General features: G+C 46.7%; 1 protein-coding gene across 3 annotated transcripts; it reads left to right on the top strand.

Annotated features, from left to right (window-relative positions):
* LOC116943498 (B-cell CLL/lymphoma 7 protein family member B-like) lies at nt 1–27,181 on the top strand. Of its 3 annotated transcripts, XR_004402985.2 has the most exons (7): nt 5–294; nt 2,645–2,726; nt 3,677–3,770; nt 9,321–9,401; nt 11,629–11,711; nt 18,069–24,243; nt 24,400–27,181. XR_004402985.2 is itself a non-coding variant. In XM_032956525.2 (6 exons), exons 1-6 carry the CDS (start codon nt 254–256, stop codon nt 18,453–18,455), a joined length of 765 nt encoding a protein of 254 aa, XP_032812416.2. In that variant the 5' UTR covers nt 1–253; the 3' UTR covers nt 18,456–27,181. The 3 variants fall into 3 exon arrangements, 2 of the variants coding, with proteins under 2 accessions (XP_032812416.2, XP_032812289.2); XM_032956525.2 differs by having other exon boundaries at nt 1–294; nt 18,072–27,181; XM_032956398.2 differs by having other exon boundaries at nt 18,069–27,181.
* Nucleotides 27,182–27,552: the final 371 nt, after the last annotated feature.

The following is a 27,552-nucleotide window of genomic DNA, read 5'->3' as shown; positions in this document are numbered from 1 at the left end:
CCCGTGACGTCACGCCTGTTGATTTCCCAGCAGGCAGCGCGAACTTTCTCTCAACTTCTTCTCTCGGCGGGGCGGCGCTGTCGCGATCTTCTTCCACCTCCTCCTCCTCGTCGTCGTCGTCCTCATCACCACCACCACCACCACCTCCTCCTCCATCATCCTCCGCTGCCTTCTCCTCCGTGTGCCTCTTCCTCGTACCCGCCATGTCGGGCGCACGGCGCGAGCGGAGACGCGGAGCCGCGCCAAGGACGACATGAAGCGGGTGATGGCGGCCATAGACCGCGTTAGGAGATGGTGAGAGAGACGTGGGGAGAGAGACGTGGGGAGAGAGACGTGGGGACAGAGACACAGACGTGGGGAGAGAGACGTGGGGAGAGAGACGTGGGGAGAGAGACGTGGGGAGAGAGACGTGGGGACAGAGACACACGTGGGGAGAGAGACACAGACGTGGGGAGAGAGACGTGGGGACAGAGACACAGACGTGGGGACAGAGACACAGACGTGGGGAGAGAGACACGTGGGGAGAAAGACACAGACGTGGGGAGAGAGACACAGACGTGGGGAGAGAGACGTGGGGAGAGAGACACAGACGTGGGGAGAGAGACACAGACGTGGGGAGAGAGACGTGGGGAGAGAGACGTGGGGACAGAGACACAGACGTGGGGAGAGAGACGTGGGGAGAGAGACGTGGGGAGAGAGACACAGACGTGGGGAGAGAGACACAGACGTGGGGAGAGAGACGTGGGGAGAGAGACACAGACGTGGGGAGAGAGACAGACGTGGGGAGAGAGACGTGGGGAGAGAGACACAGACGTGGGGAGAGAGACGTGGGGAGAGAGACACAGACGTGGGGAGAGAGACGCGAGGAGAGAGACAGACGCGGGGAGAGAGACGCGGGGAGAGAGACGCGGGGAGAGAGACGCGGGGAGAGAGACACGGACGGACGAGAGACACGTGGGGAGAGACGCGGACAGACAAGAGACGCGGCAGACAGGCGAAAGAGACACGAGGAGGGAGGCGACACGGGGAGAATGGCGAGAGAGACGGGGGGGGGGTAACAGGCGACATGGGTTAGAGAGAGAGAGGCTGGGAGATGGAAAAAAGAGGGGGGGTAGGCACTGGGAGACGGGGTGGGGAGAGGAGACATTAATTGTTTGACGGAAGAGAGGGGGCAGGCATTGAGACACTGAGAACAACAGGGGGCGAGAGACGCGGTGAGACGAGAGAGGTGGTCGGGATAGAGGGGAGAGTGATTTTGCGGGACTTGGTTAGAGATCAGAGGTGGGGGGTGAGAGATACGTCAAAAATGGGAAGACGGGGGCATGCTGACCATAGACTGCTTGATTTGATAAATAGTAAGAGATGCGGGAAGGGGATACATGTGGGGGAGACAGCGGGAGATGATGGGAGAGCCAGGGAGGGTAAGAGATGTGGGGAGACGGTGATAGATGGGGGGGAGGCCGGTGGGTGGACACATGGGCAGTTCCACAATATTTGGCGACCTCAGTCAATTCTCAATCATCCTAAAATTATATACATGATCTGGTGATATTTTAAAGGTCGTCAAAACAGTGATTTCAGAAAACATGGCTTATTCATGGTACAAGTCAATGCTTTCTTATTTACACAAACTGAATGCACCTTCCTATCCCAGATGAAAGTCAGTTTGTCTGAGTATGTCTAACGCTGTGGTGTTGGACGAAGGATTATTCCGAATTTAAAAGCCACTTCTTGATATGCGGGGAGAGATGGAAGACACGGGTCATGGATAAGGGATGGGATGACAGGGGCAGGTCTTAGGCAGACATGGGATGTAATGGTGAGACGTGATTAGACAAGAGAAATACAAACACACGTGTGAGATGGGAATTCTTAAGAGACGTACAGAGAGGTATGATGAGGTGTGGGAGGAATACGTAATAATGCCATTTTTATTACAAGGAGGGCATCACTGAGCCTCTTCAGACTTGTTGAGGAGGGTCCGTGTAATGGGATGATTGGCCATTTCCATTTTCTGGTTTCATGAGGGAAAAAACTGGAGAAATTGGGAAAAGACTGATACATACCTGGGGATCGAGAGAGGGTTACATTGAAAGCTCTGTACAGATGGATTTCAGAATGTTGCCCTGCTGCCATCTCCCAGTCACTTACGCAGCCTAAGCCTACAACACCTGGCACCCATTGTAGTAACAGGGATTACACTTCATAAGCTTCTGAGATGTGATGAGGTCTGGCGCATTCTGGCTGGTTTGGTTTTCGGCAGGGATAGATGGAAGGCATGAGTCGAAAATTGTGCTGGGAAACGTGAATGTTAGTAAATATGGGGGAGGAACATTTGAAAATAAGACGCGGGGACTCTAGGAGGCAGGGGAAACACAAGGAGACATGACAGGCTTTGCAAAGGCATAATGAATCACAATTGGTTAAATAAGTAATGTTTTTAAAAGTATGTATTGGCTATTAAAATTAAAAAACACAAAACTCCACCATTATGTTGAAAACCCAACAGCACCTTGGTCTGTACCTCCATGACCTGTCCAATCGGGAAACTTGACCTCTCCATCCACACAGCACCCGGGTCTGCCCTGTGAGCTCCAATCACAGAGATTTCACCTCTGCACGTCCTCTTATTGTACATGTGCAGGGAGAAGCGGTGGGTGACCGTCGGAGACACGTCACTGCGCATCTACAAGTGGGTGCCAGTGCTGGATGGGAAACCCCATGAGGTGATTGTTGGGTCCCCGCATGACACGAGTATTTTTTTTCCCCACTGCAAAACCCAAGACGAGCCGTGCTGCTGACGTCACCCCGCTTGGCCTCGGAGCCAGATTCATGTGTCCTGTGAGGCCAGAGTTTCACAGCTTGCTTCTGGCTCGGCTTGGCAAATAGTCGGTGGGACAATGATGTCACCATGGCACATTTCCATGATCGGTGGAAAACAAGCCGGCCCTGCGTGTGAATCTTGCTAACTGGCTCAGCCTCTCAGTGGACTGCTGCGTTCTGATTGGACATAGACTTTTCTGATATAACATGGCATAAAATTACAAAGACAGGTTCGTGAAGCCTTACCCACTGCAAGCCTATGTTAATGTGTTTAATATTTGGTTGCTTCCAACCAGCTGTAAAGGGTATGGAGAGAGTGGAGAGAGAGACGGATCCTCCCAGTGAGGGGACAATGTTTGGGGGCACACTGCTGATCCCCAGAACACTCGCACCAGCGAGTGTGTGACAGTGTGAGCGTGGGGAGCGGTGGTGTAGCGGTTAGCGCACTGTGCTACGAACCCAGCAATCCGAGTTCGATTCCTATTCACGGCCAACGCCAGTGACGATTATCTAAACCAGTCCTGGGCCTCCCCTAGGTCGATTTAGCTTCAAATGAGTACTTGGTGCTGTGTGTAAACATTAACACTCGGGAGACAGTCGGCTGGGCGTGGTGTTGGCCACCCACCCCTTCGTGTGCTGTTCCGGCCTTCATAGGTGCCCTCTTAACAGCTCTTGCCCCAACAGTCTGTTAAGGCTATAAGGGGGATCTTTGTCTTTGTGTGCTTAACACACCACCCTGTCGTGTCCCCTGCCAGCATTATTCGGTGCATGGTCAGAGCATTTGCCATTACTCTCTGAGTGGGCTACATGGGGGAATCTTTGTTTATAGAAGTGTGTATGTGTGTGCATGCAGAAAACGCGCAGGCCGGTTCAAGGAAAATCCCTGTCCCTGTCTGCCCACACGTCTCCTGAAAACAGCTCCTCTCCACTCATGACTGAGTACCAAGGTTCGAGCTTAAGCCCGTCTTCACTAGGATTCTATATCTTGACATCCGACATTAACACTTACCCTACCCCTGCCATTGACACTGACGCTACCCTGATATTGACACTGACCCTTTCCCTGATATTGACACTGACCCTTTCCCTGACAATAATACTGACCCTGACATTAACACTCGCTCTAACCCTGACATTAAGAGGCAGAGGAGGCTGTGAAGTAGGGCTGAACAATGAATCAATTTCAAATCAAAATCGCAATTTGAAACAATGCGATTAGGAAATAGCAAAGGCTGCGATTTTTTTCTATTTTAAAAGTCCTAGTATTGAAATTTTTTGTTTTGTATTATAACTTGATTTAACTTAACAATTTTTCTACATTTGATTGTTCTATTTCAATACAAAATTTTAATAAATACATGTTGGAAGCAATTCATAGCTTTAAAGTTATCATCCTTGCATTAGAATATATAGAGCAGTTCATATTTTGATGGTATCATGTGGTAATGCTCCATCACATGTTTTAAATCTATTACACAGTGAATATTGAACTGAAGCTTGACTTTAAAAAAATTAATCGCAAATCAAATCGCTATATCTGTCAGAATAATCGCAATTAGATATTTTCCCCAAATCGTTCTTTCCTAGTGCGAAGATCTCCGTGGTGTTAGTAGGAATTGGGGGACCTGATGCCACTGATAGAACAGTTGGAAATATGCCACTGGAGCTGGGCCACGTGGGCTATCTTTTGGGGCCTTCGTGTCGTGTGTGATGGGAAATTAGCAAGTTTGGTCGTGTTTAATGATCTGGCCGCTGCTGTGTAGAACACAACCACCGTCGCCAGCACAGTGTAGGTTTTCACATGCCAATGTGAACCAACACCATCCATCAAACCACTATCCCGTGAACTTAACTCCTTGATTCCTCCTCCTATGTTGAAAACTCTGTCGATAAGACTTCATCTTATCCACAAAGGGTTCAGCCACCATACTGCAGGTCACAACAACACACCCAGTCATTGTCAGTTACCCACTCACAAACTTAACCATCCACTGATTCACTCTGTCAATCATCCAATCTCTCACCCACCCACTCATGTTACCCATTTAATCCACCTGCGTGAACCAACTCGCCCATCTATAGCTACCCACCTAAACAAAACCGCCAGTACAAAACAACACACCCATCAACGCAACTACGAAACCAACCAGCTAACCACCGATCAAAACCAACAAACCCAACCACCCATCCAATCAACCCACCCGTCCACCCAAATCAACCAACTCATCCATGCACTCATCCAACCACCCACCCAAACCTTCCCCTGCATGTCCAATTAGCATGGTTGGCTAAGTACGGTGCGAAATAAGTTCAACATACATTCATACATTATTACTGACTATCCATTACATTAACATGATCCTAACCCTGTACCTGATCGACATTAACAATGGCCATAACCCTTACCCTGGTCTAATCTGACTTACCCTGAATATAACATTAATCTTGACCCTAACCTAATACTATCGTTTATCCTAACCTTGTCACCAGCTCGTACCCTGATCCCTAACATTAAGGCTCTTATTCTTGGTTCTTTCGGTAAGTCACGTAGAAGGGAAACAATAAAATAATAAAAATAGAGAATAATATAATTCTCACAACGTTTCGACTGCAACACAAGCAATCATCATCAGGTGTGAAAACCACAGCAAGAAAATTTGAAAAAAGTGGCGTTTAAAAAAAAACGCCACTTTTTTCAAGTTTTCACACCTGATGATGAAAATTTGAAAAAAGTGGCGTTTTTTTAAACGCCACTTTTTTCAAATTTTCTTGCTGTGGTTTTCACACCTGATGATGATTTCTTGTGTTGCAGTCGAAACGTCGTGAGAATTTTATTGTTTTATTTTTATAATTTTATTGTTTCCCTTCTATGTGGTGACTTTACCGAAAGAACCAAGAATATGTATCCCTGCAGTCACGAAAGTTTTAAATCAAAATTAAGACTTATTAATCCAGCAGTAATCCTGGAGGTGATGGTGGTGGTGTAGGCTATTGTGGTTTTGGTAATGAAGTTCGTGATTATGGTGAGGTGCTGGTGGTATTGACAAAGCGGTCGTGAATGTAGAATCTAGTTGTAATGGTAGTTTAGGTGTGGTGTTGGTGGTGGTGCTAATTATGGTAATAGTGGTGTTCTTGATGGTATTGGTTGCAGTTGTGATGGTGGAGGTGATGCAGGTAATGTTGATAGAACTGGTATAGGTGATGGCACTGGTTATATTTGGGTAGTGGAAACGGTGGTAGTAGTCTTGTGGTGGTAGTCGTCACCATAGTGCTAATGATGGTATTGCTTATGGATGTGACGATTCAGCCTCCCAGTGATTCGATGAATTTGTTACGATATGTTTTCTTTCTCGTATGTACAGTTTTGTTCACTGCATTCGCCGAAATGTAAAAGCATGTAACTTCTACATGGTGCGCCTTAATTGATATTAATCGTGAATCCGATTACACCTGGAAAAAATCGGGTGTGTTGTTGCTGTTAGTTCCTTTGTGCACCGATTCTCAATCCGTGGGCCGTGCCCCCCTTTGGGGGGGGAGGGTGGGAGAGGGGTAAAAGTCTTTCTGGTTGGGTCCACAGGCAGTGGAATGAATACTATACATGACAAATTTCTAAGAAAGAACTCTGTAGCCTCCTGTAGGCCAATGGTGTGTCTGTACACTCCATTCTACACGCAGAGGACACATCGCAACACTTAGTTTTATGATGCCAGTGTCATTGTATTTACGCAATTTCTAGACTTTCGTATAATAACCGCAAGAGCTGCCACCATTTAAATTGTTTTAACCTACAGTTCTTGACTGTTGGCCAAAACTGCCTCCGGCAATAACTGGCACAGAGAGTGCCTCCTTTCAAAAGTTAACAGCTAATTTCCAAGAATGGTTTGGTATTTTCTTTTAAACCAAGATAGTCGAGGTGAAACGGGTGTTTAATATGGAGTGATTCGAAAAGTTAAGGGGGGGGGGGGGACTTGGACAGGGCACCTGGCTAGAAGAGATTATGGTGGTCGAGACTAACAATTGAGTGGCAGCCAAAGGAGAGAACATGCCCGGGATAATTTCCAACGTAGTTTGACTTATACGTCCAAGCAACTTGTGGATGCCAAGAGCGGGGGGGCTGTTTGGAGTGGTCGAGAGAGTATTTGTGCTGGATTGGGGTTGCAATGCGCTGCGTTAGTCGTTCCCACTTGCTCAGCAAGCTTCTATACCACTAGGTGGCAGTCTTTACACGCAATACCACCAAGTGGTCGGCTCCCGAGCCGCATGCGGTTCTTTAAGGACTGATCCGTGACGTAATTTGTGAAGGACCCTTGTCTCTTATTCACATGCATTGCGGCTCTTGAAATATTACGGGTTTATTTTTTTTATGGAATTAGAAAAAAATTGCTATTATTTTGGTTGCAGACCCGTGTGTGCTATGCCTTTATAAGAGTGGCATCTGCTAAGGCCGTGATGATTTTATTGGGCCCTTTTTTTTGGCCAATGGCAAACATCAGTAATGCATTGTCCACGAGCAACTGTGGCAACTCTTTTTGGACAAAAGAATGGAGTGACCGTTTTGTATCTGGAGAAGACTCGCGTGTAGGGAGGGGTAGCACTGAAAGCTCGGAGCAGTTAGAAGAGGGGTCTGCAACCTGCGGCTCCGCAGCCAAAGAACTGCATGCGGGCAGCCATAAAAAAAATAAACCCGTAAGTATTAAACATAATTTAACGTAAACATAATTGATTAAATTTGGCAGGGAGTGGGTCACTATGAAACGTCTTGGTGACGACAAATTGTACAGTCAAACTTTATTGGTAAAGAATTACTTAAGGGGGGGGGGGAACTAAAGAGACAGTTTATTCCATCACCTATTTAATTTATTTAAGGCAGAATGTTTGTCATCGTCTGTATATCTGCTGTTGCCTACAAGTAGCTGTTCGCGTGATGCGGCTCTCGAACTATGTTGGTCAGAGACAAAAACAAAAAAATGGCGCTTCTTTAAAAGGTTGTCGACCCCCCTCGGTTAGAATAAGAAACACTTGGCTATTCTGCCATCTTGTGGCCACTTTGTCGACGTGAGGCTTGTGTTATTGAACCAACTCGTGCATCGATTTCTCGATGCTCAGAATACTGCTTGCACGTGGAAGATCATACACGGCCTTGCCCAACCTTATTGTGCCTATCTCATTCCCTTCCATACCCCTTCGTTTTGTTCGTTCCCAATGTTCTGTCTATCTCTGTCTCCCCTCCCTGTGCACAATCCCGTTTTCGATTCTTTTTCCCTCCTTGCACCCTTCCACTGGAATTAACTTCCCTTGTACATGAAGCAGTCGCCCTCCTTAAAATCCTCCCATTCCTCTCTTAAAGCCCTCGCCTCTTATCTATTGCCCATTCTCTTCCTCGCCACTCCTTTCCATCCCTCCCCTACCCTTTCGTAAGCCCTAAGTACTCTCTATCACTGTCACTCATTCCTCAATTCTTGTAAGCCTCTGTCAACTAGATCATTCCATGCTGTCACCGTTTTGTAAGCTTATGTCAAGCGCTGTAAGTGAAGTCGCTCTATAAACATAAATTAGATTAGATCATCCATCTGAGGTAAATAAAATGAGTACCACTTTGTGGGAAAGCAGCAGTAGTTGTCCTGTGGATGAACTTAGTCCCTGCCATGAGAATATGGAATTTTCACCACTGGCCACCGAGAACAATAAGTGTTGCCACATTGATTGTTTGAGCAGGGAGACATGACCTGTGCTCTCTGATTGCTTGAGTAATCGATTACGGATTATCGGTTTCATTACTCGAATAACATGAAAATAATTGGATGAAAATAGTCTCGCCTCTCTTCTCTCACATCTGCCGCTGGACTGGACATGATGAGCATTGCATATGTTGTGTCGTCGGCATCATCTGCGTTAGACTGCGTGTTTTTGTTATCACCTTTATGCCATCATAGTTTAACATCTCGCTGCAGTGGTAAGATGTTAACTACCTCATCAGGTATTCAGGAGGTTTTGTGGGTTTGATCCTGACCATGCCCCCCGTATATTTAGAGTTTGCTTGTCTCTCTCTCCGTGGTCGCGTGTATTTTCCTGCAGGTCCTCCGAGTTTTTCCCTCCATATTTAGAAACGTGCATTTAAGCTTCTTTGGCTGCTACGCATTTCCACACGATAAGCCACTTTGTTGAGCTATCATTTGTCGCCAAGTTGCTTCTGAAAAAGAGCTTATGTAGCTCGGTGGGCCTTACCTGATAAAATAAAAAATAGATTTTTTTTTTTAGTTTATGGGGGCAGTTTTTCACCTTCAAGATGCTTCCTGTCCAAGCGGCCACCATTTTTAAAATGAGACTGAGTACTCGACCACAAAAAAGTAGTCCGTGACAATATTTAGTCAATTAATCGACTTAGTTGACTAATTTGTCCCAGCCCTAGGGGGATACGCTTTGACTTGTGTGAGTGTTGACGTATTAATGTTATCTTCACACATTCATTATTTTGTTGTTGTTGTGTCATTGTGTAGAGGAGAACAGTAACGATATTAGTGGGTGTTCCAGTCCTGGAAGAGACATTTCAAGCCAACCCCCGGCTCTCGGAGATGATGGTAACACAAAACCACACAGTGGTGTACAAACACAACAGTAACACATACACTTATGGTAACAAAACAACAATCCCCCGTTATAGCCTAAACACGATTTTGAGGCAAGTGCTGTTAGCGAGCACCTATAAAAGCCGGCACGGCACATGGGAAGGTGGGTGGCCAGCACCACGCCTGGCCGTCTTTGTCTCTCGAGTGGAGATGTTCACAAACCGCATCAGGTACTTATTTCAGGCCGAGTCGACCTCGGGTTGGCCCAGGGCCGGTTCAGCTAATCTTCACTGGTTTTGGCTGCGAGCGGGAATCGAACTCGGGTCGCCAGGTTCATAGCGCAGTGCGCGAACTTCTGTGCTATCACGATGCACTGTGACACACAAACACGTACTGTAGTCACACACACACACAATATTTACACAGACTTTGGTAACTTAAAAACGATAGTAGTGCCTACTGAAGTATTATGTACAATAGGCACACACTAGTAACACACACTTTAGTAACAGACATACTATAGTTGCACGTGAGATAGTAAACAATAGTAAATAATATATTGACAGGTAACGTAAATACGTACTTTAGTCAGGCTAGTCACAAACTATTTAAACACAAACACACATTCTCGTGACACACAAATATAAACACACTTTTAACAACACACACTTTAGTAGACGCGCACAAATGCACAGTATAGCGATAACCACATGTCAGTAATGGAAAAGTGCATACTACCATGTTTTTTCTTCTTTGGTTCTTTCGGTAACGTCACGTAGAATGAGAATAAAATAATAAAATAACACAATAAAATTCTCACGACGTTTCGACTGTAACACAAACAGTCATCATCAGGTGTGAAAAACCAACGGCAAGAAGCATTTGAAAGAAGTGGCAGTTTGTATTTAATTAAATACATATTTTTGTATTTACTTAAATACAAGCAACGCTTGAAAATAAATTAATAAATACAAACCGCCACTTCTTTCAAATGCTTCTTGCCGTTGGTTTTTCACACCTGATGATGACTGTTTGTGTTACAGTCGAAACGTCGTGATAATTTTATTGTGTTATTTTATTAGTTTATTCTCATTCCACGTGGTGACTTTACCGAAAGAACCAAAGAAGATGAATCCTTGCAGTCACGAAAGCTTTAAATCGAAATTTAGCATGTTTTTATTATCAAATACTATAGCATTAATGTTGCCGTGGTGTATTGGTTTGCATACTTGACTTGCAATCCTCAGATCGCAAGTTCAATTTGATCTCCCGGCGCGGCAGTTCAAATAATAGGGCAAGTTTTGCAAATCTCCCCCGCCGCTGTCCATCCATCAGTAGAAATGGGTACAACCGCAGCCGGATTGGCAGGCCTTGTATGGTGGGGGTAAAGTGTGGGTATGTACTTATGTCTGAACTTCTTTCGCACCGTACATAGCCAACTCTGCTAATCGGAGATGCGGTGGAAGGGCAACAAACTAAACACAAAAAGTAGTTCTAAAGAAATGGGTTTTCAGTTTTAGATTTAAAAGTGCACAGATCCAGTGGCTTCCTTAATATTGGAAGGAAGAGCGTTCCAGACGGCCGCAGAAGCGCATCTGAAAGTGCGCGATGCAGTGACCGTCTTTGTTCGATGGTTAGCCAGAAGCCGCTGCGAGGATAACCGGAGTTTGCGTGATGGTTTATGCTCCTTGAGAAGATTAGCAAGGTGTTGTGGTTCGTTTGTGGCAAGCACTTGGCGTGTAATGAGCATGACCTTATAATTCCCGACCTTGTAAGAGGTAGAACAATAGGCCAAATACCCTCTACAGTGGCTCTCTTGAGTTCCCTTTAGTGGGGAGACCCTTCTGCCAACAGTGTCGTGAACAAGCAATTAAAGGGCTGGACCTTTGCTGTTGTAATACAAACACACTATAGTGACAAACTCTAAAATAACATTGGAGTGACTCAAACGATAGTAAATCACACAGATGGTAACTCATGATGGTAACACTCAAACACTATGGTGACACTCTTTAACAAACACTAGTGGAATAATGTAATAAAAAACCCAACACACGAGAGTAGCAAGCAAACTCTACAGTAACACGAGTGTACATTTTGACAACACACACAATCGGGTAGAAAAGCACTGACCATTGTGTATGTGAGTGTATATGCGTAATACTGTTACATGCAGAATTTGTATTTGATACGTGTGTGTCTTTATTGTGTCTATTGCATGTGCTGTGTGTTCTTATAGAAGCAGCCATGTCTGTGCCAGATTACGAGCATCCTCCAGAACTCACCAAGGAGGAGCCACACCCCATCTTTTTACACGGACAGGTGAGACAGATAACAGACAAACATCCCCCGTAAAGCCTTAACAGACTGTTGAGGCAAGTTCTGTTAGCAAGCACCTATGAAGGCTGGCACATCACACTAGGAGGTGGGTGACCAGCACCATGCCTGGGCGCGTTTGTCTCCCCAGTTGCGATGTTTACACATCGCACCAGGTACTCATTTGAGGCTGGGGAGGCCCAGGACCAGTTCAGATGATCGTCACGGATGTTGGCCGTAAGCGGTAATCGAACTCGGGTCGCCGGATTCGTAGCGCAGTGTGCTAACCACTGTACTACCGCTCCACACACACACACACTGACTAATACACACCATACAGTGTACACTATTCAAAGGCAAACATCTCCTGTGTAACATATATAAACCATATAAGCAAGCGCTATTTGTGAGCACTTATTAAGGCGAGCATGCCACACGTGGTTTGGCCAGCACAGTGCCTGGCCGCTATTTTTTCTCCTGTGTTGATGTATACACACCACAACAGGTACTCATTTCAGGCTGATTTGATAGAGGGGAGACTCACTACCAATAATGATATCACAATTCACGTTAACCATGACTTGGAATCAACCTCTGGTCCGCTGAGTTTGTAGCGCAGTGCGTTAAACACTACATCACTTTGCCTTAGATACAACAACAACCGCCATTCGCCACTAAGTGGCGGTGACGTCACCACGACGCTTGTGCCAGGCTATGTGCACCTTGAGGCCACGTGAAGTGTTGAAAGCCCGCTGGCAGGAGGTCACGGGGGAGACCCAGGTGCCACGGGTCGACTGACAGAGATGACTGAGATAACTGGCTGATGCACCACCTGTGTCCCCTACTGTGCCAACTTGCTGTGCTTTAGCCACCCGGCACTCCGCTCGTTGTTGTGAGCGTCACTCCGCACTTCGTTGTTGTTGGAGGGCGACTGCCTCCAACTGCCCAGTTGCATCCTTCACGAGCCTCCTCCACTGAGGCCGATCTTGACACCACTGGTACCGGTCATTGCCAAGTCCACTCAGCTCCACGTCCTCCTGTACCACATCACTCCAATTCTTCTCTAGCCCGTGCTGCGCCCGTTTAGCCCCCTCGATCCGGACGAACAAAAGCTGTTTAGGCATGCGGTGGCTGGGCATACGGGCTACATGACCCAGCCAATGCAGTCTTGCCTGCCGGAGGAGCTCACCGATGGGACTTTTCCCAGATCTTTCAAGGATTTGTGAGCTCCTCACACAATCCAGCCTGGTAAAACCCAGGATGGATCGTAGGCAGGCCAGCCTAAATGTTTCTAATCGGCGAAGATGCTCCATTTGGGGGCTCCACGTTTCGCAAGCGTAGAGAAGGGAGGGAATGACCTGACGCTTCGTGCGGAGCGACAGAACAGGCAGCTTCCACACAGCGTTACGCAACCGATGAAAAGATATTGCCGCTGGACTGATTCGGAGTGAGACCTCCGCTGCCAAACCGGAGCCGGTCATGAGTGCTGTGAGAGATCCCTACACAGTTCAGTCCGGATATACCGAGAATGGAGTGCAGTCAGGTCAGCTTGAATCTTTAAAGCTGGCACAGGTGTTCTTTTAATCCGTTCCAATGTCATACGTGTATTCCGTCAGTTTTTTGTTTGATTCCATAGGGAATATAACCGGAAGAAAAAATCAAATAACTTTATCGGTACCGAGGCTGCCACAAGGCCACGCGGGGAGGGCATTTGGCACAGATTGGCGCCAGCCATAATAGAGTGCGGTCGTGTCACTAATAGTTCTCTGCGGTGAGTACATTGTCTTTAAAAACAATAGCGCTACACTAGCGCTACACCTCTGAACCGCTTGCACGTTCTGAGATTCAGAGGTGAATGGGACCCATCCTGCAACTTGCAGTCATCTCGGAACGGGAAATGGTTTATAGAGTCCATGCATTATAAGCATAGAGTTGAGAGGACCAGATTGTGGCCGTGAAATAGCTGACGCTTTATGTGGAGAGGCACACCAGGCAACTTTTGCACAGTGTAGGGCACACGTTAAAATTACTAACCGATCGTTACACTTGGGAACAAGACCTCCACCGCCAAACCAGAGCTGCCATGAGCACACTGCCCCAAGTACACACACTACACAGGTACACACACACAAAAAATACACATTCACACCTTCCCATTTAGTATTATAGACTGTAGGATTGAGTGGTGTTAGTGAGCACCTATTAATACCGGCTTGGCACATGGGATTGGTATGGCCACCACTTTTGTCGCCTTCGTGCTCTTATAATGCAAAGGAGAGAGGTACAGGACAGTGAGGTATCACTGTTGTCTTTGACCAGAAGTTAAACCAAAGCTGCTGGCATCGTAGTGCAGTGGGTGATGTTACTCTTTCGTAACCCGTATCAGGTGTGAGCTGTGTAAATATCGGCTTTAGTGAGACAAAGGGAACGCCACTCCTTCATCTTCTGTGTCAACTTTAGCCGTAACAATAGTACATGAAAAAGGTGATTTACGGATGGCAACAGGATTGATTGCGACCTCTATCAAACCTATTATGCCTTATACACAGATCCCCTATGTCGCCTTATAGACTGTTGGGGCGAACACCGCTGCTGGCAAACACCTACTAAAGCTAAACCAAATTCCATTACTAAGATGAAACATGAATAGGCGTTACCGATTCCAGCGATAATACAAGTGTTAAGATGTTCAAATACCAAATAGACACCTATTAGATTCAATTTCAACACTTTAATTCATGAGAAACTCAGAAAAGTTACTTGCAGGCTAGAAATGTGAAAGAGACAAGATTGTGACTATTAGATCAGTCCTCCCATCATTCATTGCCTGTCACGTGATGGCACCATTTAGTTAAGTTTTCATAGGTGCTTGCCAGGAGCATTTGCCCCGACAGTCTATAATACTACAAGGAGGAACACACGCACACACATGCACACACATGCACAACAACCGCCATTCGCCACTAAGTGGCGGTGATGTCACCACGACGCTTGTGCCAGGCCATGTGCACATTGAGGCCACTTGGAGTGTCGAACGCCCGCTGGCAGGAGGTCACGGGGCAGACCCAGGTGCCACGGGTCGACTGACTGAGATGACTGGCTGATGCACCACTTGTGCCCCCTACTATGCCAACCTGCTGTGCTTTAGCCACCCGGCGCTCCGCTCGTTGTTGTGAGCGTCGCTCCTCCGCCCTCCGTTGTTGTTGGAGGGCGACTGCCTCCCAACTGCCCAGTAGCGTCCTTCACGAGCCTCCTCCACAGAGGCCGATCTTGACACCGCTGGTACCAGTCATCGGCAAGTCCCACTCAGCTCCACGTCCTCCTGTACCACGTCGCTCCATCCATCTCACATGCACACACATGCACACACAAAGATCCCCTGTATAGCCTTAACAGACTGTTGGGGCACATACTGTTAGCGACTACTCATGTAGGCCGGCACGGCACACAAAGGGGTGGGTGGCCAACACCACACATGGCCGCCTTTGTTTCTCCATTGCTGATGTTTACATACTGCAGCAGGTACTCGACCTTGAAGAGGTCAAATATTAGTACAGATATTCGCCACTCCTATTGGTCGTGAGTGGGAGTCGAACTCTGATTGCCGAGTTCTTAGCTTGGTGTGCTAACCACAACACGACCACGAGCCACTCTTTATGCACGCACAAATATATACACACAACAAAAAAAAACGCCGTTCGCCACGACGTGGTGGTGACATCACCATCGCACTTGCGCCTAGGTGTACATACACACACATCCACACAATCAATCACACATACACATAAAGAGAATGCACACTACATACCACCCATACAAAGCACACACGGGCCCATAAAACGCCCATACGCGCCCACACTCGGACCCACGGGGCCCGGTTTGTTAGGGTTAGAGTTCGGGCTCGGCTTGTTAGCATTGTAGCAGTCGCAGGAACACGAATTCCTGAGGATAATTCTGCGCCCCCACCACACGTGCGTGTGTTGGTGTGCGTACGGACATGCGTGTGTACCAGCTGCCTCGCGTCATCAGCACTCGGAGGCGAATTTGACACTCGCTGTGACGGGGGCGCCACGCAAGGCATTATTTAATTATTACAATGATTATTTTTAAGAAGAGCGTTTCTGAACAGCTGACACGGTGTGTGGTGGTAGTTGTGGCTCGGTTGTGTGTGTGTGCTTGCATGTGCAGTGTGTATACGTGTGCGTGCTTTCATATGTATGTTTGTGTGCGAGTGCACGCTTGTGCGTGTGCGTGCAAGTGATTGTACGCACGCTTGTGTGTTGAACATACACATGTGCAATTGCTTGTCTGTGCGTATGTGTTGTCTTTGCTTGTGCTCCCTCATGCTTGTGTTGTGTCCACCTGTTTTAGTGTCCACTTGCGTGAATGAACGCGGTTGTGTATGGTGTCTCTGCGTGTGTGTATGCATATGCTTGTCTGTGTATACATCTGTCTGGTGGTGCATATGTGTACACTTGTGTAGCGTGCAGATCTTTGAATGTGTGCTCTTGTGCATGTCTGTGTGCGTGTGTATACACGTGTGTGGGGAGCGGTAGTGTAGCGGTTTGCGCTCTGCGCTACGAACCCGGTACCTGAGCTCAGTTCCTGCTAACGGCCAACACCAGTGACGAATATCTGAACTGGTCCTGGGCCTCCCCTAGGTCGACCCAGCCTCAAATGAGTACCTGGTGCGGTGTGTAAACATTCCCACAGCCGGGCATGGTGTTGGTCACCCTTGTATGCCGTGCTGGCCTTCATAGGTGCTGGCAAACAGCACACTTGCCCCAACAGTCTCTTTAGGCTATACGGGGAATCTTTGTCTTTGTACACTTATGTATAAAGGTGACCCGGCATGGTGCTGGCCATCCACCGCCTCGTGTGCCGTGCTAGCCTTCATAGGTGCTACTCGCTAACAGCACTTGCCCCAACAGTCTGTTAATGCTACACGGGTGGATCTTTGTACATGTGCATGTCTTAGTGTTTTGTGTTTGCACTATTGAATGCGTATTCATGTGCATGCGTATTTTTTTGTGCGCGTGTTGCTCTGCGTTTGTACATGCTTGTGTGCGCGCATGTTTTAGATGCTCGTTCATGTGTGCGCGTGTCAACTCTGCGTGTGCATGGTCGCGCACGTGCATGTTGACGTAAGACTTACTATTTTTAATAAACCCTTAGTGGCACAGAGGGCGAACACGACCTCTCCTCCAGGAGTCTTGAGTTCTCGATTGCCCAGCGTCGGCTGAAATCCGCTGAACACACAGCACCCACAATAGGACGCTCATTATCGTGGCCAAGCTGCTGTCGTTCCCGTGTCGGGGCCGAAGATACGTCCCTTCCGGAACTTACACAGGCGGCTGCGAGGCCTTTTATCTCTCAACACGCCTTAACAGGGTTACCTAGCCTGGCGCAAGCGCCTCGTTGATATCGGCGCAACATGGCGCCACTTGGCGGCTGTTAATATTATTATTGGTTGTGTGTATTTCCGAGTGTGTGTGTGTGGAGCGGTATTGTTGAGGTTAGCACGTTGTGCTACGAATCGGGCGACCCGGGTTCGATTCCCACTCATGGCCAACACCACTGACGATTATCTGAACTGGTCCTCGGCCTCCACTATGTCGACTCAGCCATAAATGAGTACTTGGTGCGATGTGTAAACACTGTCACTAGGCAGACAAAGGCGGCCATGCGTGGTGTTGGCAAACCACCCCCTCGTATGCCGTGCTGGCCTTTGTAGGTGCTCGCTAACAGCACTTGCCTCAACAGTCTTTTAAGGCGATATTTGGGATATTTGTCTTTGTTTTGTGCGCGCTATGGGTAGAATGGTGGTTTTCGCAGTGCTCTCTGAACCCAGTGACCTATGTTTGGTTCAAGGCTATCTACAGGATGTGAATATCCGAACCGGTCCTGGGCCCTCCTTGAGGTCGATTCGGCTTTAAAAATGAGTACTTGGTGCGGTGTGTAAACATTTGCAGTGGGGGAGAAAGCGGCTGGGTGTGGTGTTAGCGTCACAACCACCCCATTGTGTGCCGTGGCAACCTTAAAGGGTGCATGCTAATGGAACTTTCCCTAACTGCCTGGGTAGGCTATACAGATATGCGTAAGCTTTGGAACGCTCTTCCGATATTAGGAAGCCACTGGGAGCTCTGCACTTTTAAGTCTAGAAAAATAATTTATTTCGAAGTGCTTTTTGTGTTTCGTTTGTTATCCCCCCCCCCCCCCCCCCCGCACCTTCGGTTCGCACTATCGGCTACATACGGTGCGAAAGAAGTTCAACATACATGCATACAAGTGTATCGATGTCTATGAGAGAGCCATCAACTCATCCTTATTATCGTGTGCGCACACATACGCTGGTTACCCCAGCAGGTGCTGGAGGATGAGGTGGCACCCCCATTGAAGAGGATGCGCACGCAAGAGGAGCAACCGGCATCGCCGCCGCCTCCTCCTTCTCAGCCACAGCCAGAGCCATCATCGTCGTCATCACCGTCGTCGGCATCGTGCCGGTCCCAGCTGCCACTCGAGACGGGAGGACCAGAGACCCCGCTCTCGGCCGCCCCAGATGCCAACGACGGCAAAGAGGAGGAGGAGGAGGAGGAGCAGGAGGAAGAAGAGGGGGCAGCGGCGACGATGCCCATGAAGGGCGGGACATCTGACCTCGCCTTGTCTACCCCATTCACCTCGTCGTCTTCTTCCTCGTCACTTCCGCTGGAAGATGGCAAAATGGAGAACTGTGCTACGCCAGTGGAGTGATGGGGGAAGGAGAAGAGGTGGGGGAAGGGGTGAGGTGATGATGGAGGATGTGGGGGGTGAGTAAAGGAGTGGGGACAAGTGAGGAGATAGCGAGCAAAGGGGGTGGGAGGCGTCGCGAGTGAGGAGTGAGTGAATGGGAGGGTGGAGAGTGTGCCTGAGATGAGTGGGTGAGGGGCGAGTGACTTCCTCTCAACCTTTTCATCATCGTTGGGGTGGGGACTCACTCCTCCACTGCCATCCCTGCTGTCCCTATGGTCTGGAACTTCCTCTGTCTGACAACCACACGAATGCGCCCCCACCCTGTTTCAGTTAAGGCTTGAAACTTTCTACATATGACTGTTTCTCTCCCTCGTACGCTTCATTCCCATCGTGGCTGCTCTGCAGTCTCATTCCCTCCTGCGCCTCTCCATCTCTCGTATGAATGCCGCCCCTGATGCTTGTAAAGTATCTTGAGAGGCAGTTTTATTTAGACGCTTTGTAAATCGTGTTTCTATTGTAGCGAGTGATGGGCGGGAGACCACGGGCCAGTGATGGCTAGGTGAGTGGGTGAATGGGCAAATTCATCCATGTAGTCAACCGATACGTGATGAGCTCAGGCACATTTAGGATTATTTGGTCTTTGGCAGAGATTTATTCAATCATTTGGTCGTAGGTGAAGGAGCGTGTGCGAGTGAGATCATGCGAGAGAACGAGTGTCAAAGCGAGCAAGCGTAGGGATAGGAGTGTACGAGCCAATCTATGGTTCTCGTCTGTGTCCGGCATTCCCATTGCAGTGCGGAGCTCTTGCCAGCAAAATGCTCAGCTCTGTAGGTGAAATTAAGTGAAGGCCGTTTGGCGGAGCCCTCAACACCGCTTAAATCCTTCGACGCACGCATCCTCGTACACACGTGCGCGCGCGCGTTTGAGAGGCCAGTCTTTCAGCGCATGTAGTGTCTGCTGGGACGTGCACACCCAGCGGGTTTCATCTGAGCGGTCGGCCTCAAGGATTGTTCAATGTCGCCAATGTTTTCTAGCACATACATGGTGCGCTCTCTCTCCCATTGCTTCGCACACTGCTCAAGAGTTACGACCACATGAAAATATTAGATTCTCGAAGTAACAATTTTAGCAATACACGTGTCTCCCAACAACCATCGTTTTGTCGTGCAATATACGTACAGTCGTAATTTAAATAGCGGCTGAAAGGCCTTTACAACTATGGTTATAAAATTGTCACATGGCAATGCAATTATCACTAAATTCAGAATCCCGATTTAATGAAAAATATATTTTGTTACATTGCAGTGAATGATAGGGCCTCTAATGACTTGGAGGCAACGTGAATTGAAAAACATCGGTCCTTACGCAATTGTTAAGATTAAATTTTGATTGACAAATCCATGCATCGGTACTCCCCTACTTGCAACTATGCGTTCATTGGACGTGCATACCCATCGACCATTCAGCTCTGCGTACAGTTTGGTTCACCGGCTGCTGTACAGTCCGTGCTCATGATGGATGTTGGCAACGTTGGGACTGTTCCTTCACGTGCGGTTCCACAAACTCCAGCCCTCGCCGTCCTCCACCTTTCCACGTTTGCCAGTCTTTTGTTTTCTTGTTCGGGTACAAATTCGACTGTCGCACGCTGCATGCACCGGATGATCGATAAACATGTCCTGTGCTCATTGCTAGAGAGCGCCACTTGAAATTAATATTGAGGTCTTGCGTGTGTGTCATGTGTTTGCCAAACACGAGGCGGCACGCAGCATGTGGTCACCGAACAGAGAAATTGATTAGAGGGTATACCTCGAGGACTTAAGTTTAGAAACCCTTCCCCCAGAAATATTTCTGCACGTGATTTTTATTGTTGAATTGCGAGCGAGTTGCTAGGCACCTGACTGAGATGTCAATTTTACGAGATGACTTGTGACATTTCAGCTGGGTGATTCAGTGGTCGGAGAGACAATCTCTCCCATTGGGCAGCTGCGAGTTTTCACCTCACTGGGGGCCATCGAATCAGCCCACCCTCAACTCCATGTAAAAAAAAAATAAGTACCACTTTGTGAGAAGTCCATGGTGGTCGTCGGCATGGAGAGATTGACCTCTGGCAAGGGAGAATGTACAATTTGTAACGCATTTTGAATGGCATTGTCGAAATGTGGTCAGACCAGAGTCTGCTGATTGAGATGCTGGGACGGAGTGAACGCGCGGTCTGTGCGATTACTCACCGGAGGGAAAGAACTGAGCGAGGTGAATTAATGTAAACGTTATGTCTGTTATCGTTAATAACCGCTGAGGTCTGGCTCTTCGGCTGCCCACAGAATGAGGCAGAGGTTTTTTAACCAAGGGGTGTTGTCAGTGTTGAGGTGAGGTTTTGTTTTAAAAAGGGGCTTTCCCACTGGAAGTAATCTTAACCATCCGGGATAACATCCAATTCGGCTTGTCAAGGCAGTTGCTGGTGATGAAGCCATTCCTTTGCCATCGCTTCTGCTCGAACCCTCGGCTCTTGCATGGGCGATATCCAACCTGCAATGTTTGCGTTTGCAGGATGCCACTCCAATGCCTATCTTGGTGACCTGCCCTTCTCCATCCTGCACGTGTGCCCTGTCTATTGCAACCTCTTAACATCTACCTTGCATTCTTAACCTATTCTCTTCTGAACCTCTTTTTACAATGATGTTTTACCATTGCATTAAGTTCCAAGCACCTGCAATGCACCTGTATTCAAAGACCAGAAGCTTATTTTCCAGTTGCTTTGTTAAAGTCCAAATCTGATAAAGGTAATTCTTGCCTCAAACCAAACTCCCACCTCTTAATACTCATGTTGACCTCTCGACTTCCAAAGCAATTTACATAGTCCACCAAAAAAAATACCCAGCGAATGCAATACATCTTTTCTTACAACCAGGATAATTTTTTTTTTCAATTATACGAGTTGAGATCACTCAAGTCTCCGAGGCTCGTTTTAATTCGGCTTCTGCTTGGATTGTTTGGCCAGTTTTTTTTGCGTGTCAGACGGGGAATGCAGTGCGTGGAGGGAAACCCACGTGGCGAGGGGAGAAACGATCCGACTCCTTTTACAGAGCCAACTCTGCTTCCAAACCATTACCCGTCTCTCTTGTGAGCTGACAGGGTCTTGCCAACACCACTGCTCATCTCTGCATGGGTCACCAATCCTGCCACCTTCAAGTCCGAGAAAATAGGTGCACGTAATTGTCACTGCACTGAGATGGTGATGGTAAGCGCTGTGAGTTTAACGAGGCTAGGGTAGGAAAAGTCGGGTGAATGGTGTGTGCACGTGTGTAGTTGGTTTTGAGTGGAGCAGTAGTGTAGTTCTTAGCACGCTGCACTATGAACCTGGCGACCAGAGTTTGATTCCCACTGATGGCCAATACCAGTGATTATCTGAACTGTTCCTGGGCCTCTTGTCTCAGCCTCATGAGTACCTGCTGCAATCTATAAGCATTGCCATTGGGGAGATACAGCTGGCGAGGCATGGTGCCAGCCACCCACCCACCCCCTCGCATGCCATGCCGGATATAATAGGTGCTCACGAACAACATTTCCCCGAAATGTCTGTTCAGGTTAGACGGGGGATCTTTGTAGTGGAAATTCTTGGCATGTGATAATAACATTGAGCCATCCATTACGGTTGGTTATGCTCATGATACACGCTACCACGTGGCAAAGTAGGTTTTTTTACGATTCGCTTTAATTGAAATTGTTTCATATTTACCCTGCAGCCACCGGAAATCATTCCTGAAAAAAACCCCTCTAAACTCCAATGGAATCGACACCCTGAATCATGAAAATAAAATAGGGGGAATGTCAATGTGTATCACACGTGAGAGCCAATTGAAATGCCTTTATTCATGGGGTCACATCAGACCTTGGTCATGTGATATAATCAGAATCTCTCCTGCATATAGAGGCAGCTCGAAGTCGAGACAGGACTTTTTCCTCGTCAAATTATAATTCTATCAACGTTCGGTGGCACCGTGGTCGGAGCACTTAAGTCGGTTATAAGATATGTTCAAATCTTATTTTGAGCGTCGATTAAGCTCAGGCCATCATTCTTCCTGGATCGATAAAACAAGTACCCAGTTCGTGCAAAGTTCATCTTGGGGAAGTGGAATTTCCACCACTGTGTTTGGGGTCTCCGGCAGAGGTATATCAACTGCCCGGCGGCAATTCTTTGAGCATGGAGGCATGTGGTGGCTTTAAATTGTCGTCTTCAGCTGCAAGAGGCCGGCCCCATGAAGGAAAGGGTCAGAGTCGTGGGAGCCACTCACAGCAGATAACGAAGAAGACATTTTTAATCTTCATAATATATCTTAATTGTTAGATCGCAGTCCTAGTCGAATTTGAAAAACAATCTGCAGAATTACTTCTAAAACCTGAAGTAATCCTGAGAGACTGAAGTAATCCGTCAGCACGGATATTATACATGTCGTCTCAAACTTTCTTCAGTACAGTGCTGTATTTGAATGCACTTTAAACATTGATTAGTGCATAGAGTTATGCCTATAAGAAGGGTAAATTAATTGGGACACGGGGGAGTGACTGGATGCCTATCTCTTACCCCGTGGGTTAAGAATTACTCGATTGAAATATACATAGCACTCAAACCCCCACTATGAAAACATGACAGGACCCTACTCAAGGATTCGTGGAATTTGGTGTTGCATTGCTCGGTATACAAGCATAATGGTGGTAATGTCAGGGTGCTGGGCCAGTACCACTGAAGGTCCTGAGTTTAAATCTGAGTTTAGGAAACCTGTGATGATTAAACTAGTTTCTTGTGAGCAGCGATGGATGAGAAAACCTCAAAATTATTACACAAAAAACACCCACTGTGTGAGTTATTTTAATTTGGATAGAATGCTTGAGAGGTACAATTTGTGATAATTGTATCAGATCATTGACAGGCGGATGATTATTTAATACCAGGAAAAAGCACGATCTATTGTTTGGGGAGAGAGGGGGCCCGTTGAAGCTGGCGATAAACTGCCGCACGTACTCCTGCCTGGCCTTTTCCAATTCGGAAGAAAAGTTGATGAAGTACTTAGAACAGGAAAGGGTTGAGTAGTATCATCTGGGGTAATTACCCAAAATGTGGATGTGAGGCTCATTTAGGTCACAACCCAAACTTTAACCCCTCGGGACTGCACAGACCCAGAGCTATAAACGATGCTCCTGCAGTAACGCGTATTCACCATTTTATATATTTTTAATCACCTTTCGTTTAAAACTCCAAGGGAGGTGAATCACTTGGTTCACTGGTTCGTCGTTCCGATCTTGTTATTTCAAGGGGCATACGAACGAATCACATGCAACAGAGATGAATTGAAAATAATATATCACACCTTTGGTGCGTGTTATGTCAGTATGAATTGCTGCATTGTTACGAGCCTATATTGTACTACATCGTCAAAGTTTCACGATTGGATTTAGCCTATAAATTATGCTGCTTCTCAAGACGCTGTACAGAAATAAGGGGCCCATATTTATTTTAGAGAGTTTATCGACCAATGCAGGACTTGTTTCCTTAGAGGCACGAATTGGGTGGTTAATGCAGATAGGTGGTGTACTTCTACTCCTGACGACGACTGTTCAGAGCTTGGAGCTTGATGTCTCCAGCCTGTAAATGCCCCCCACGGGTCTCCCTTGTGTGCTCGTCATTGTTGGCGCCACCCAACCCCCTCGCTGCACACGCCGATCCTATTTACGGTCAAGGCATTGGCTGCAAAGAAACACAAATTGGCGCCGAGCATGATTATGTTGTGCGTTGTTGCAGCTTCACGCAGTGGTAGGTTCGCATCGTGGCCCTATAGGTTGAGGGCTAGCTTTCAGGCAATGCCCCTCGTATAATATGACAACCCAGGCTGGCATACACGGCACTGGGAGAGGGCATTGCGGGAGCGATTGCAGCGGTATAGCTCACTGGCTAAACACGCTTGTAGAGGGATTACCACTTGGCACACTGTACAATCGTACAGCTGCAGTGCTTAGAACCGTCGCACGGAGCTGGGATGATTGAGCAACTTTGTTCACAAACTGAATCAGAATTTTTATTTGAGAGTGGAGGAATCCGATGAGCTATGGAACTTTTTCACAGCTGTCCGGTATGGGCGGGTCGGCAAGTTAGAGCAGAAAACAATGCCCAAAAATGATACGAGTGCAAACTGGAGAAAATGGTAAGAAAGTGACTAAATGTAAGCAAGTAAAAAATAAATGATCAATTTATCAAGCTTGGGCAAGGGAGCAAAAACAACAGAACAGTCCCAGACCACACCAAGATAGTCCCTCAAGAAAATGTAACATTAACATAGCTCTATCGATCACAGTGATTGTATATAAAAAAAAAAACTTAGCAACAATTACAATGGCCAGTGCATTCTATTTGGACTGTAGGTAGACCAATACAATATGGCAATGAATAATGTGATAAAGATAATGGTCATTGAATTAACGTTCGTATGAAGCCCAAATGTTCTCGGGACTATTGTATTCACTAATGCGCTACTGGAAAGGTCGCGTTTGCATACGTGTCTGCATATAACAGAGTATTTGACAGTAACCGAAAACTTGAATATTCAACAGACATTCAACGACTGCTGGAATATCCCGGCTCGATTGTTCCGCAGCAATTTAAACTTGTAATAAGGTTTTCTAAAAGTCTTCTACACGCGTGGCCGTCGTGAAATGAGATGTCCTCAGCCACCATCGGCCTGAAGCGCATCTGGTAGATTCCTGCGGTGGAAAATATGACGTTTCATTACAAATAAAAAATGAAAACGCAGCTTTTTTTGCCAAATAGGCAGCTTGATACCTGGCGAGACATTAATAGCCAAGTAAAGATGCAGTGTCGTCAGTGGTGTACACGCACTAGCAAAAACGCCTCCACTGTCTTAACACTGCCTTCAAACGGAAACGCATGCACTTAGTGTATAGTTTTCGGCTTTGTCCCTTAGAGCAGAGAGGCCGAGATTGACTGATATAAACCTTTGCAATGCGATGACTTGGAAACACTCGGAAATTGTGAAGTCGCTCTAAGTCATTAAACTGCTCGGTAGGACGATTACCCAAAACTTTAGCATGAACGTATATACTCTACAGAGTGTACCCAAAGATATCAGTCATTCAAACATAATTTGCATTTTAAGCTGGGTGGATGAAACTATACACACTTGGTGTAGTATCTCAATTTTATCGTAGGACTTTTGTCCATCTACAATTAATAGTCGGGTTTAACAAAATCTGAAGAGATTTTCGCAGACTGGCTTGGCTGCTTTGACGTGTTAAACAGTTCGTATGTGGAGGTCCTGCCAACGTGAACAATTTCTTCGAATTATACTGAAAAAAAACTTCACGTACAAATTTTACACGTTCTGCTTTCTCGTGTAACGATGCCAGTTTCTAGGAGGGTACCGTGCTGACGTCTGTTTACAAAAAAATTGAAACATACATTTCAAATGGCTCTTTCATTATTACTCTTTAAAATGCGACGATGCATTTCTGGACACGTGTTCTGTTAGAAGGCGGTGTTGACGGAGGGTGGGTGTCGACTTGGGTAGTGCTCTCGTAATTATTATTATCAGGCTTTGCTACAAATCGCTTGCTTGATGTAACAACTCGTTCGCGTGTCTTTGTTGCCGTCGGGGCGTTGTTCGAAGAGACGTGCTTCGTGCGTTTGACGAACGATGGTGATCGGACGCGTGATCACCAAAATCGTGTTTGCCTTTGTTTTTAACACCATATGGATGCTTTTACAAAATTTCAGCAGTGCGTCGGTCCCAGCGGCCGGTTTAAATTATCAGGAGGGAGGAGACATCACTGATACGACGCGAATGGAGAGTCCAGCTTTTTGTTTTATACCCCCCCCCCCTCTTCCAAGATGTTTTTTTGTTTATTGAATTCCAATTTCAGGGGCTGTGCAATAAGGTGCACCGTTCAAAATGGGCGCCTTTGTACAATTTTACTCGATTTATGGATGACATGAAAATAGCACGAGGCATTCGCCTTTAAAACATTTGTTTTGTTGTTGAGGTGGCTTACAGGGGTTGATGCCTTTGTCAGGATCATTGAGCCAGTAACTCTGGTGGCCTGTGTTTGAATCTGTGTGTCAAGTGCCAGTGATTAAAACCAGGTATGAAAAGGTACGGAGTTAAATGGCTATAGTCCAGCCACAAATGACTGCACTAGAAACCCGAAGTGATGAATACATTTTTTTTTAATTTAAGTTCTCGCTAGCCCATCTCTTTAACATCTAAAATTATTTCATGTCGGTCGACTGTCATTGCGCAAGAACACTCTTCGCAGCATGAAGGAGTGCCGTCCGGCTTTGGGTGGGAGAGGTCTATTGAAGCAACCCTGTGGTGTTGCCTTCCGGAACTGTCCCCTCACATTGTGACGTTACACTGCTGACCAAAGGCATGTTGGAGTGATCATGCGCAACTCCTGTAGGACAGTTTGAATACGATTGGTGATTTAAAGGGGGGAAAAAATGTCAGTGGCTCCTGTGTTGTGACATCAAGAACAGGTTAAAAAAACACCCTTTACCCACGTAACCCTTTTCCATTAAATGAATATAAGTTTGAAGGACACGTTGATGTTTATTTAGCTCGAAACGAGATGATTTTTAAAATTCGCACTTGTATTTTTAGTCCAATTTTTCCAGTTCCGTAATAGCAAAAGTATTCGTATAAATAAGCAGAATTCTAATAAAAGCGCTTTAAGGAAACCCAGACATGAGACATCTTTGTTTGTTGTAGTGTTGTTGATCGAAATGTGTCAGCAAAGAAGTGTGCATACCAATCCATGGAGTGAGATTTTCATTGTGCAATACAACACTGGATTTTATCCAGCATGTTGAGACAGCACTACATACAGGGGTTCTTTAATTGCAATGTAAAACATATTTGTATAGCAAACTAGATTCGAAGCTTTCGTGACTGCAGGAATTACTCTGGTTCTTTCGGTAAAGTCACGTAGAAAATAAAATCAAATAATAGAATACGATTTTTCGGTTTCAACACAAACAGCCATCATCAGGTAAGAATGAATGAGGAAAAAAACATACAGTAAACTTAGAAACAATGCAATAACAACAGAGCCG

The sequence above is a fragment of the Petromyzon marinus genome, chromosome 1 (genome assembly GCF_048934315.1).
Source record: "Petromyzon marinus isolate PM22_M1 ecotype Great Lakes invasive population chromosome 1, UKy_Petmar_22M1.pri1.0, whole genome shotgun sequence".
NCBI classification, from domain to species: Eukaryota; Metazoa; Chordata; class Hyperoartia; order Petromyzontiformes; family Petromyzontidae; genus Petromyzon; species Petromyzon marinus.
Note: the sequence above shows the minus strand (reverse complement) of the source record. Positions and strands in the feature narration are given on the sequence as shown.